The 14,028-nt window shown below is 34.6% G+C and overlaps 1 protein-coding gene across 3 annotated transcripts in view; it reads left to right on the top strand.

Moving 5' to 3' along the window:
* The window catches only part of TESK2 (testis associated actin remodelling kinase 2), a 107,299-nt gene that overhangs the window by 49,154 nt on the left and 44,117 nt on the right, over positions 1 to 14,028 (top strand). For 2 of the 3 annotated variants that reach the window (XM_039884423.1, XM_039884414.1), the window contains exon 3: positions 6,111 to 6,232. In XM_039884423.1, the coding sequence (XP_039740357.1) occupies positions 6,111 to 6,232 (122 nt within the window). Of the gene's footprint in view, positions 1 to 107; positions 422 to 6,110; positions 6,233 to 14,028 lie in introns of all 3 variants that reach the window. The other variant, XM_039884432.1, reaches the window with a different exon arrangement.

Here is a 14,028-nt window from a genome sequence, read left to right as displayed (position 1 = left end):
ATGTTATGTATATTATTGCTGTTATAACAATTTTTATGTTGAAGAAATTTTTATATTTAAAATTAACCAGCTAGACTCAGTTTAAATGATCCTACTTTTGTTGGCAGCATCCAAAGCATCATACTCAGCAGCCAGTTGAACATACGCCTCCTTCTCTCCATCAGGCCTGATCAGATTTTGACCTTGGCTACGTCAGTTTCGTAGAGCTTCTTCACAGCCTGTTTGATCTGGTGCTTGTTAACAGTCCTTGACTTCCACAATGAACACAAATGTGTTGTTGTCGTCTATCTTCATCATGGCTGACTCAATAGTCAGAAGGAACTTGGTGATGGCATAGTGGTAAAGCTTGTTTCTGCTGGGGGCGCTCTTCTGAGGATATTTGGGCTACCTTCAGAGCTGCAGTCCCTTGGGCTGTCAGAAGGTGGGTAATGTGTAGATCTATTTTTGCTGTGGCTGTGTAAGCTTTTCAGCACTGCTTTCTTGGTCTCGAAAGCTTTTGCTTTGGCTTCAGCTTTGGGAGAGACTGGGGCTTCCTTTGCTTTTGGCACTATCAAAGCTATAACAGTTTTTTTTAAAACATAACAACTACACTGGAATGAAATTGATAGGTAACTTAAGTTACTATTGCTCATAATTATAAAACATCACCATGATATTCTAACTCTATGATAAATGTAAAGTAAAAGAAAATTAAATTAGTAAAAATAAAGATTTTAGTATGCAGATTTTTGGGCCTGATTCTTCTAGAAGATGTAATGAAGTGAGTAGTCAGATGCTTTGATCCTCTTATAAATAACTAGTTTTAGATTTTAGAGAAGACAATTAGAAGCCACTCCATGCAAGAAGAAAAAGAGAAGCGATACCAATGGATTTTATAATAAAAATGTAATAACATACCAGATTTTTTTGTATGTGATAAGGGAAAGAGAGAAGTAACTTCAATTGAAACAGATATAGCATTCCAAGACAAATTACAGATTGATGCAGAGAAAACAAGGAGGTTATGATATATCTTTGCCAATTTTGTCAGAGTGTTTCTTTGTAAAATATTCATTTAATCTTGAATAATTCATTGTTTCATTAGGGAAAAAAATTGGGAGAGTAGGCACATTGAATATTTGTGAGCAGAGCAAAAATATATTTATATTTGATATTTTGAAACAACTATGAAATAACTCACTATAAAAACTATAAATGGATTCTGATATATACGTAGGTGTTGAATTGATATTCAGATACCAGAAGCAGTGTTGCCATTGGTTGTCTGATTTTTTGAAATGCTGACCAATTTTCCTAGAAAATTTAGTATATATTAAATTCATGCAAGATTACTTTGTTTTTATGTAAAATGGAGTTAGAATCCAAGCTCAGGTGATGATAAATATGTTCTTCATTTACCTGAATGTCTGGCAAGACTTAAGAATTTCGTATAGCACATGGAACCAGGTTTCCTTGTGCAGTACTACACTGTACCTTGCAGGATGTCTAACATGTGTGACTGGCAACACTCCTGCCTCCAATCACTGTTATTCCTAAAATATTTCACCCGAAAACCTTAAAAACACCTCCAAAGGGAGGTGGTATAGCTTCTGTTGAAGACTACTGTTTTAAACTCTATTTGCCTAATTTAATATTGCTATCCCAGCTTACTGTATAGTTATTGTACACTCACCATGATTCCTTGACTGGAAGTCCTAAGTCACTCTTTTAATAGTTAACTTTATGATTAATTGCTTTGTGACAGTTCTTATGTTGTTGTCCTTATGTTATTTCTCTCCTTACTATTTCTCAGAACTGGTCAGAGGTTTATGTATTTCTTCCTCTCTAGAAATAAGCTTTCTAAATCAAGTTAACCATATAAATTCAGCAACCATTTTTTGAGCAGTCAGCTACTAAATGCTAGGCACTGTGCTAGAGAAGAGATTCTCAACTTATATGTATCTTCCAAGACTACATTCTCCTACAGGGCCATAGTATCATTATTTATACCTTAGACAATTAACCTTAATTCAGTAAGATCACATATAGTCTCTATTAAGATTTCCTTATTTGTTTCCAAAATGTCTTTTATAGCTTTTTTGACCCAGAATCCAATCATGGTCTTATACCTTGATTTCATTTCAGTGATTATATCTGTTAATCTTCTTTAATCTAGAATATTATCACATATTTTGTTTATTTGAAGAGTAGTGTACAGTTGTCTTTTAGACATTCTGGATTGGTCTAGTTGTTTTCTTATAATTAGACTCGAGTTAAACATTTCAGCAAGTTATCAGAAGGTTGATAATGTCAGATGTTTCACTTTTGGTAATGCTAAATACAACCCCTTGGTTAAGGTGCTAGCCACCAGATCTCTCCATTGTAAAGGTACGTTTTTCCCTTTGTAATAAGTAATCTTGGGGGCATATACAAATTGAATATTGTTGTTTTTACTTAAAATTACTATATGTATTTTCTATGTCATTTCAAACTCACCTGCTATGCTAAATTCTTATGAGCATATAGTTTCTTGATTTTATTAAAAACAATCTATTGAATGCTTACTATGTGTCAACCACTATGTTAAGTAATTTATATATATTATCTTGTTTATTATAGCATTATTTTATCTTCCATAACAATTCTCTGAGATAGAGACTATTATTCTCATTTTGCAACAGAAGATTTCAAAGAGTAGTCATACTAATAATTTAAGTTAAAACTTTGATTCAGTTTGCTTGTCTCCAGAGCTCCAGCACTGTACCACTCTGCTATGCTCTTCTTTGGAAAGCAGATTTAGAGATCCTGTGGTAGCATCAGATGAGTTTAAAAGTCAAGGAGAGGTAGAAATTTTCTTACCTTGGTAATTTTCTTTTCTTTGGTTTTTTTTTCTCTTCTCTTTTTCCTACCTTCCTTCTAATTGTGGTAAAATATACATAACATAAATTTTACTATCTTAACCATTTTTAAATGTACAATTCAGTTCATATTATTGTGCTACCAATCTCCAGAGCTCTTTCATTGTGCAGAGCTGAAACTCTGTACCCATTAACTCCAAATTCCTCCCCTTTCCCACAAACCCTGTCAATAACCATTCTGCGTTCTGGCTGTGTGAATTTGACTATCCTAGGTACCTCATATAAATGGAATCATATAGTATTTGTATTTTGTGAGTGGCTTATTTTACTTAGCATATTCAAGTTTCATCCATATTGTGTCAGAATTTCCTTCCATTGTAGGCATATGCTACATTTTGTTTATCCATCCATCTGTGGTTGGACACTTAGGTTGCTCCTACCTTTTGGCTGTTGTGAATAATGCTGCTATGACCATGGATGTACAAATATTTTTTTGACACCCTGCTTTGAATTCTTTTGTGTATATACCCAGAAGTAGAATTGCTAAGTCAGATGGCAATTTTATTTTTAATTTTTTGAGGTCTTACCTTTAAACATATTTAAAAATATCAGTTTCTTAAGAATTCTTTTATTAGTAGTACAATGATCTATGTTTAGAAGACAAACTTAAGCAGAAATAGACTTTTTTCTTTACTCTGAAAATCTAAGTAGATTTGAGGGCTAATTCATTTCTGTGGCTTTGATAACTTGAAATGAATATCCCCTTGCATTTAGGCAGGTTTCCCATATATTGTGGCCTTCTACATTTAATGGTACTTTTTTCTTACTTTATCATCTGTAGTCTATTCTGTACTTTAAAAAAAAATCTATCCAAATCTATTAATACTTGAAGTTTCACTGAAGTCCCATGGAGTTTTCCCCTAAGTGCCCATTCCATCAACATTATGTAAATACCTCTAGTGCTGTACTTTGATTCTTCTCTTTCTAATCTGACTAACCATATAGCTTACTGTTTGTCCCTTTCTAGATGGTAAACTGCAGAAAATTTTGACCAAATCTTATGCTACTTTTCTGGTTACATCATTCCTTCAACCTCTGCCACCAAAAAAATGAAAAAGAAAGAAAAGTACTCTTACCCCCAACCCCCACCCCAAAGAGATCACCTGGATAAACAAATGATTCACTGGCCCTTAGAAATTATATTAGAAGTATCATGTCACTGTTGTTGCTGTTGTTCTTACTGGGCCTTATGATGTTCCAGGACTTCTAGGCACTGCAAGACAAAGATGAATACGATATACTTCCTGGTCTCAAGATGCTTTATAGTCTAGTAAGGAGATATTTATGTACAAAACTATGTGACAAGTGGTATATTGGTGTTTTGAATGTTGTTCTGAGGTAGTATAAAGAAGGAAGCCACAAATAGTTTCCAGAGAGAGTCAAGGAAGGCTTCAGCAAGGAGGGGATATTTGAGTGTGGCTTGAAAGATAAGTAGAATTTGAGGAGCTAGAAGAAAAGAGAAGAATATTTTATGCAGGCGAAAGACAAAATACAGTGAGTTATGAACATATGCATCATCTTGTCCATTTGTTTAAGGAAGTAGGATTTTTTTCTGGTTAGTTTGAAACACAGATTGTTTATTTCTATATTTCACACATTGCTTTAACATGAAACTTTCTTAAAAGCAGACTTTTTGTTAAAAAGTCAGTGATTTTTAGTCAGTTTTTAGATTATGGAAAAAAGAGGGACTTTCAGAATGGAGAGCCCTTATTAAAACACAGATATCTTCTGTAATAGAGTTGGAAAAATACAGTGTGTTCTTTGTATGTAAATGTCTCTTTTAACTTATCCATGCAGGATCTGAAAAGGAAAGCCACTTCTCTTTTATCAATCACGAGGTACATGACAACGGAATCATTGATGCACTAGGAAGAGATTTGGATTCCAAATCTCACTAAGTGATCTTGAAGAGGGGAAAGAGCCAATGTTTTGCATCAGTTTTTCTGATCAGGGTTCCTGTGGCTTAGTGTTTTCCTTCCTCCTCCCCCTTCTTCTGTCTGGCTATTCTGAAACGTTGGTTCTTTGAAGCTGTGATATCTGTCTTGTATTAGTAGATATGTGAATATATGGGGTATTGTCATTTCAAGGAGTTTCTGGAGATTAAAGAGTTAAGTAGATTGTCATGTTATCTACTGGAATTTCCACTTGGTCAAGTATAATATTCTGAAATAATACTCTTGAAGTCCATAAGATGATGATATTTTTGCATAGTAAGTCCCTGTTGTACAAGATCTGAAATAATTTTTTTAACCAGAAAGTAATGAAGTCTTTGGTACTTCAGTTTTCTGCTGCCTTATTCATAATTTCTCAGTAGGAAACACACATTTCAGTGAATAATTAGGCTTTTTTTTGGGTAAGACAAACTATTTTCTCTGGTGGTCTTATTTTGCTACTACTGAAACCACATGTAGAGGGTGAAAACAGTTAATTTTCTTACCAGTATTGTAGTTTTTGAAACCTGTGGAGTGTGAATTGAAATTATAAAATAATATTTTTACATGTAAAATAGATTGAATTTTATAGAGGATGAATTCTTTAGTAGTGGACTTTCCTCTGTACATATTAGTAATAGTGTGAGTGGTGTGGCCCATGTGTTTTGTATCTGACCTGAGTGTGTTTAAATGATTATAAAATACTTTGGGTTGGGTTACTACAACTTTAGCTTTGAACAGTTCCCTGAATTCTTTCTATATTTAACATAAAATGCTTTTTTTTTTTGTATATGTATTTTATGGTGCTTGGGGGAGATTTTGAGGATGTGTCTTTAGTGTCCTATAAAGATGGTTTTATTGTTCCTTAAGTGTAATATAAGGCTTCTGCATATATCTTTTCTCTGCACACTTAAAATTCCACAAAAGGGACTTTTTCCTTTTAGTGTCCTAAGATTCAGCAATGTTGGCCATGAGGAACCAGCCTAATAAATTTCTCTCATTTTTTTCTTAAGATATAAAAGAAAAAAAGGACATGATTTCTTGAGATGTTATTAACAGTTTTTTTCTGGCCAGCTTAATGTGAAACAATTTTGCTCTTGGATAGAAAAAATTCATCTTCATTAATGAAAATGAGGCCCTAATGTAATCAGAGTTTATATAAGAACGTCACCTACCCTGTCTATTTTATCTAAACTGGCACTAAAATACCTTGGCATGTTTCATATGTGGAGACTTTGTATAGCTGCTGCCCTTGAGCCTCTTTTCTTGTTCTGTTTTCCAGGTGCGCCACCGAGCTTCTGGTCAGGTGATGGCTCTTAAGATGAACACGCTGAGCAGTAACCGGGCAAACATGCTGAAGGAAGTGCAGCTCATGAATAGACTCTCCCATCCCAACATCCTTAGGTAATGGCTTTTTTGTCCTTCTGGGGATCAGTGAGAAAGATGAAACATTGTTGGAGGCTTCTTAGAATAGCATTAATCTAAAAAGAGGGATTCGGAATTTTCTGCTGACTCAGTCTTGCTGGAGATTAGCTGTGCTGTATGTAGGTCTTTTTCTACCTATTGAGACATAATTTTCTGGTAATTGACTGCATTTAGTAAAACAACTTCCTTCTGTCCCTCAAATTGCTTTACTCTTAGTAGCAGCTCATCAGAACTGTTGTTTCCTATTGTTGAACTGGTAATTTATCAAAGAGAAAAGATTTTAGTCTTTATACAGTATTTAATTTTTAATTGCTTAATAATTTAATTGCTTAATAATTAAATCAGTGAATGAAAATTAAAAATTCAGCTATGCCTCAGACTAGCCTTAACTTTCAGTACTCACTTTAGGTGACATAGTTTACCTTTTTAAAAGAGGATTATTTTTATATATAATAAGTTTACATAATTATCACTTTCTAGTAATCAGCATCTGAATCTTCTTCACTCTATCTTGTTTTTTTTTTACTGAGGTGAGTATATTTCCAAATGAAACTATGAGGGAGAAGAAACTTTCCTTTGCTCTCCTAGGTCCTTTCAGCTGATCTAATAATTAAATCTACATGAGACAGATTAACAAGAGAAAATAACCTAATTTAATTACATATTTACTCATGAGGACCCCACATATATGGAAGAATCAAAGTCCCTCACATACATGGGAGTTCAGAGACAGAAAAGCAAAATGAAGTATATATGACATTCTGAGCTAAGGATGAGGTAAGGCACTTTGGGGCTTCAGTGGGTCATTGCAGGGGCGATAAGAAGAGCAAATGTTCAGTAATTAGTAGTTTGCCCTGCCATATAGATAGGTCAATAAAAGCTTATCTCTGATAATCTCTTATTATGGGCAAGGCCCCTAATTCAAATTCTTCTAGGTAGTTAAAGGTGTGGGGGTGGGAGGAAGAATTTTCCCTTGAGCCTGCAGGGTCTAGGTTCCTTTAGCTCAAAATAATCTGCATACCACAGAGGCACATCTTGGGGTAACTTGTTCTGAACTCCTGCAAAACCAAATAAGACAATTTAAGTCAATATATATTTAAATAGGGCTTATGAATAAGACATTTTGAAAAGTTAAAAGTTCTATTTACCTAGGGTCATTTATTGCTAATATTTATATTGGACTAGAGAGAAATCATATAGCTTAAATATGCTTTACATGTTTGGTCAGTAGTAGTAAATTATGGAATTAGATTATAATGCTTACTTGAAACTTCTGTCTTTGTATAGAATGATTGGCTTCCTAGTCCACTATGAAAATGTTCAGCATGTATTTTTATTATGATGATTCTCTCTCCAGTCCACAGATCAAATAACATATTTTTGGTGATGTGTCAGACATCAGAAAGGTATAAAGGTAAATATAAAATGGAATGTCTGCTAGCAAGGAATTCACACTCTAATTGGGGATCTAGGACTTACATACATGAAAAGAGAACTAATAAAATCAGCTGGGAGACCACCACTTGGAGTAGAGCAAACTCTAAGTGCTATAGAAGTGCAAAGGAGCGAGAAATCATATTAGGTTGGTAGAGTTAGGGAACTTTTTTTGGAGGAGGTTGACTCTAACTGGAACTTGAATTTTAATAGGACTTTAGAAGATAGGGAAGAAACTCAGAGCAAAGGAGCAAAATAGTAAATAAAAAGCAATAAAGCAGAGGTTAAAAGTACAAAGTTTTTTAAGGAGTCAGTGAATAAAACTCCCATTTGGTAATAATACCAATAATGAGAAACCATTTATTGAAGGCTTGTTGTATGATGGATGCTTTACCTATTTAAAGATTTAATTTTCACAGCTATTCTCCATTGAAGGAACTGAGGCCAAGAGATTATGTGTTGGCTAAGGCCTGTGACTCTGAGGCCTAGACTCTTCTACCATGCTTTTCCTAGAAGAACTGAGGATTTGATAGGATGGTATTGGTAGATAAAGGTAGAAAGGTAGAATTGAGCCAAATTATTTGGAAATGCTTTACATGAAGCCAGGAAAATTGTATTTAATGCTCTGTGTATTGAATTCTGAGCAGGGACTAGCTCGACAGAGAGTAATGGATGGCAAACAGAGAAATGGTTTAGCGTTGGGAGACTAAATGTTTGAGAGTGAGATGGAGGAGGCTTGATTTAATATTCTGCTTTAGAATTTTTAAGCTGATCTTATTTTCATCTTCCTTAAAAAACATTTTTATTGTTTTTGTTGCTATCATAGAAGTGATATATCATTGCTATGGAACCTATAGAAAGTAGAGTTAGCAAAAATAAATAAATAAATACAAATAAAAACTGCCCTTAATCTCAGCACCTAGGGATCAAACTAGTATTAACACTGGTATATTTCCTGCCAACTTTTTTTATGTCACTATTTCTTTTCTTACTCTCTTCACTGTGAACTTGACTGGTGAATGCATCGGAAGATTGACTTTAAATAATTTTACTCCATCACAGCAAACTTTAAAAAATATAGTTGTTATATAATAGAGTAGTACAGTATAGTATAATGATCAGAAATGAAGGCTCTCGATTCTAGATCAAGATGCCTGGATTTAAATCCTGGATCTTGAGAAAGTTGCATAACCTCTGATCCTTAGTTTTCCTGCCTATAAAATGAGGGTAATGACAGTAAATACATCAGAGAGTTGTTATTGAGGATTAATTAAATAGCACATACAAAGCACCTAGAATATCACCTGGCTCGTGGTAAGTATTCCATGTTAGCTCTTCTTATTAGTTTCTTTTCCGCTGGCTAATGCTTTAAATGGCCCTTTGAAGCCTGTCTTTTATCATTCATTCACTCACCAAACATTTGTGGCGTGCCTGCCACTGTTTTTAATACATTCAAGGGGTTTCTGCTAGACCAAGGCTGTTGAGAAGAACTTTCTGCAGTGATGGAAATGTTTATCTGTGCTATCCAATATCCATATACGGCTAATGAGCATTGAAATGTGGCTGGAATGAACAAGGCACTGAATTTTTTATTTGATTTGATTTAAATTACCACATGAAGTTAGTGGCTACTGTATTGGACATTACTGGGCTGGAGTCCACCTACATCTTTGATCTTATTTCACAAAATACATGTATGTGTGTTCCAGCTTAGAAATGTGTTGTGATGATTCCATTCCTGTTATGATGTCTCCTTGAGTTTCTTGGCCTATCTCTTTTTGGTCCTGTTGTTCAGGAATGACACATCCCTCCCTTTTAACTTACAAGAAGTAATATTTTTTGTTCTCAGCTAAATTTTCTAATATAGAAAAGGTAGTGTTAACACTATCTTGATCTTTACAATAAGCCAACAAATGAGATAATGTGTATAAAGCACATGGATTTGTTATAATCCACAACTATATAATACATGAAAATTATTGTAATTATTGTTAACCATGGTGGGTTTGCACTTGGATGGTGACTCTTTGTTCTGCATAAGCCATCTGTCTCAAATATACTGCAGTTAAAGCCTGGAAATGGTTTACTTTTTAAAAGAAGCTTCTTATTGTTCATAACTTTTATGTTTTTATGTCTTCAATTCCATTGTATATTTTGAATACAACAAAAGGAAATTATCTTACTAGTGGCCTAGAGCAAACAGAGTCCTCTTGGCTTTCATTACTCATAGGAGTTCTAACTATAGCAGAAGAAACATTTATTATACTTCCCTAGGACACCTTAAATATTCAACTGAACACAACTGTGTTATCTTCTAAAAATTCTTAGTATTTTTATTTCATAAATACTTTTCTAGTTGTCTTAGAAATTTACTAAAACTTTTTTTTTTTATATTTTAAAATTTTTGTGACTGTTAGCATGGCTCACAGTCTGTTTTCAAAACAGTAAATATTTTAAGCTCTCTTTTATAAGTGCAGAAGCTGAAGCAGAAGTATGAACCAAAGTTTTCCCTCAAATTGAGATTATTAGATTTAAATTGGGAAGAATCCACCTCTTGGAACCCTACAGTTTTCACAGAGATGCCTCCTTGGGACTGACCGCAGGAGGGAGGTTGCTCAGCAGATGAGGTTTTCAGTTCCCTTCTCTTTATCCAGCCAGAGCCACCTCCACTTTTTTTTTGTTTTATATTGAACTGTTGTATAAGAGTTTTGAAGAAAGGGTCTCCTGCTTGTAAACAAAGAAAAAGTTTAAAATCATTGTATTAGCGATTTGGAAAGTCTATATGGAAAAGAAGGCTATGTGCATGACATGGCAGATGCAAGGCATCTATTCCTTTAGGCACGCCTTGGTCCTCTGCTGGCACAGCTATTTTGTGCCCGGCAGGAGTGAGTAAGCTGAACTTCACAGTTTTCTCTCCTTTTCTTAACCCCAATCTCCCTACTTCCTCTTTTCCTTTTATCTTTCTCTCTCCTAAGATTTCTAGTTGGAAGGAAAAGAGTGGGCCTCGTAAGTCATAGAGGCAATAGGTATGTATATTTTGTTTGTTTGTATATATTTTTTTAATACATGGATACAGTTAAGATTGGTTGTTTTATCATTAGTTGCTCTAGGTTATCAGTTAAAAAAAGGAACAATAAAGTGCTTTGTTGAGTGCAGGGACTGATTGTCTGGGCCCCTTGTGAATAAGGTTGTTTATGCCAGGAAGTCTTGTGCTTAAGATCTGTAACCCAATTCCATGCCCTGCTCACTTCTACTCCCCAATGGCCTTTCTGAGGACCTGTACCAAGACTTGTTCTCATACCTCTTTGTTATTCTTCATACTCTGAGAAATTTAATATTTTTTTTATAGACTCCTCATTTCATTCTCATGCTTTTTTTTTTTTTTTTTTTTTTTTAAGGCCACATTTGGAACTTATTTTCCTATCTACTAGTTTTTGTTCAGAATCGTTTTAGCTCTCCTTCAAAATCTATTTGCAACAGTATGATTGACATTTTGTTAAAATGGAGAATATGCTTTCAATTCTCCAAATATTTACTTGGAACTATTCATACTCAGTCCAGCCTTGTGCTAGGTAATATCATGGTGAATATAAGAGAAATAGAGGGCTATTGTCTCCCAGACAGTCTCCTTAGGAAGCAAACTGTACCTCTAGGAAACAAACTAGTATCAGCTAATGCTATGAGGATATGGCAGGATGGCAGGATATTTTCCTAATCTCAGTTATTAAGATAGCTATCTTTCCAGTTATCCATTCTGAACATCCCCAAATCACCTTTAGTTATTCCTTTTATTTCTTGCTTTGGATCAGAAGCTAAACTCTTGATTCTAAATCTTCAAAGGCTTTTGCATCTGTTTCTTCCCTTATACATCTGTCAGTTCAGCCCTCTTCACTTTTGCCTGGAATGAATTATTTTCCCTCTTCACCTCCCCTCCTTGCCTTCATTATTACTGATACACAGCTCTAATTGTATAGCTTCTTTCTTTAAAAACTTTTGTGGCTACCATTGATTTCAGAATTGAGTCAAAAATTCTTTAGACTGACAGTTAAGGTTTGATCTGTTTTTCCAGCTGTATCTTCCACTATTCCTCTTATGCACTTAACTCCATGATTTCCAAATTGTGTTCTCTTGGACAAGTTATTTGATCTCTGGGCTTTGGTTTCTCCTTTTTAACTAGGGGAATGGACCAGGTCATCGGTTAGAAATCACATTGAATTATTGTTGAATAGTTTTTAAATGATCAGGTATAAAAAATATATTATCTCAGAGGTGCGTGTGTGTGTGTTACAAAATAAATGGGAAGTGTTTAAAAATGATGGATTAGCTTTTTCACAGTGAGTTTGCCGCCAGAACACAGGCGTCGTCAAAACCACCACTAAATCTAAGCCAAAATGGGAAAGGAAAAGATTCATATCAATGTGTCATCATCAGACATATAGATTTGGGTAAATCTATTACTACTACTGGCCATCTGATCTACAAATGTGATGATATCGACAAAAGAACCATCAAAACACTTGAGAAAGTGGCTGCTGAGATGGGAAAGGGCTCCTTCTGGTATGCCTGGGTCTTGGATAAACTGAAAGCTGAACATGAGCATGCTATCACCACTGATATTTCCTTGTGGAAATTTGAGACCAGCAAGTATTATGTGACTTATCATTGATGCCCTAAGACACAGAGACTTAATGAAAAACATGATTACAGGCATATCACAGACTGACAGTGCCGCTCTAATGTTGCTGCTGGTATTGGTGAATTTGAAGCAGGTACCTCCAAGAATGGGCAGACCCGTGAGCTGAAGGAGAAGATTGATCTTCATTCTGGGAAAAAGCTGGAAGATGGCCTAAAGTTTTTGAAATCCGGTGATGCTGCCATCATTGATATGGTACCTGGCAAGCCCATGTGTGTTCAGAGCTTCTAACTATCCTCCTCCCCTGGGCCGTTTTGCTGTTGGTGATACCCCTCTATGAAACTGACAGTTACTCTGGGTATCATCAAAGCAGTTGACAAAAAGGCAGCTGGAGCTGGCACAGTCACCAAGTCTGCCTAGAAAGCAAAGAAGACTAAATGAATATTATCCCCAGTACCTACCACCCCAGTCTTAATCACTGGTAGAACAACGATCTCAGAACTGTTTGTCTCATTTGGCCTTAATAGTAAAATACTAGTTAATGATTGCAATGCATCATAAAACCTTCAGAAGGAAAGGAGAATATTTTGTGGACCATTTGATTTTCTTCGTGTGGCAGTTTTTAAGTTATTAGTTTTTAAAGTCAGTACTTTATAATGTAAACAACTTGACCAAAAATCTGTCACAGAATTTTGAGACACATTAAAACAAAGTTTAATGAGAAACCTGTGTGTTCTTTTGGACTACACTGTAACTTCCTATAGTACTACTTAGATAAAAGAGTTCACTAAGAGTTGCCTATAACCTTTCTGGTGTTACATCTACTGAAACTTTAGAATTTGATAGTTCTGGGTTAACGTGTTTTCTGGGTGGGAACTTTAGGTTTTTTCACTTTGTCTTAAGGAGAGGACTCATCTGTTTACATGATAAAAAGCTATGAGAGGAGGTCTGTTGGTGCAACACTTCATTGATTAGGACAGATAACCAAAGAGTAACTTTGTTTATGTGTAAGCAAGTTTAGAAAGGCCAAATTCTATAATATTAAGGTCTACATGGTGCATATAAAATTTTGTGTAGTTACATCAATATTAAGTTTGTTATGTCAAATTTTAGTTTTCTAATTACTGGAATGTGAATTCTCACATTTGTACATACTGAGATATTTTAAAGAATCTAAAATGAGGCTTACATAGTATTGAGCATTGTCTCACTACAGTTAATTGTATCCAGATTCTAGGAAAAATAAATGATATTGGAAATTGAAAAAAATGATGGAGTAAAGTGGATCTTTCTGATTTTATCTGTAATCTTAGTAGCTAGATGAGTCTCAATATAGCCCTCAACACAAATTTTGTAATGCTAGCATATTTGTAAGGAAGTCTTAACATTTCTTTTCTTTTCTGTGTGCCAAAATAGAAGGTATAAGGACTTAGGACTTGAGTCTAAGTTTCAATTTCATATAACCAGAAAATTTTGTAAGATAAAATATAGAATAAGCTTCAGTAATATTTATATCATTGTTTGTGGGTAGTGAAGTAGTACAACCCCAGAAAGTAGATGATTTTTTAAAAATTTATTTTAATTGAGATATAATCTATATATAATAGAAGATGATTTTTAATATAAACAATGACCACCATTTATTGAATACCTATTATGGACTACTAGTGATCATTTTTCTACCCCACCCCCAATTTTTCCCTTCTAG

Source organism: Pteropus medius, unplaced genomic scaffold, assembly GCF_902729225.1.
Source record: "Pteropus medius unplaced genomic scaffold, Ma_sr-lr_union100, whole genome shotgun sequence".
NCBI classification, from domain to species: Eukaryota; Metazoa; Chordata; class Mammalia; order Chiroptera; family Pteropodidae; genus Pteropus; species Pteropus medius.
The sequence above is the reverse complement of the archived record's forward strand: the minus strand, read 5'-3'. Positions and strand labels throughout refer to the sequence as shown.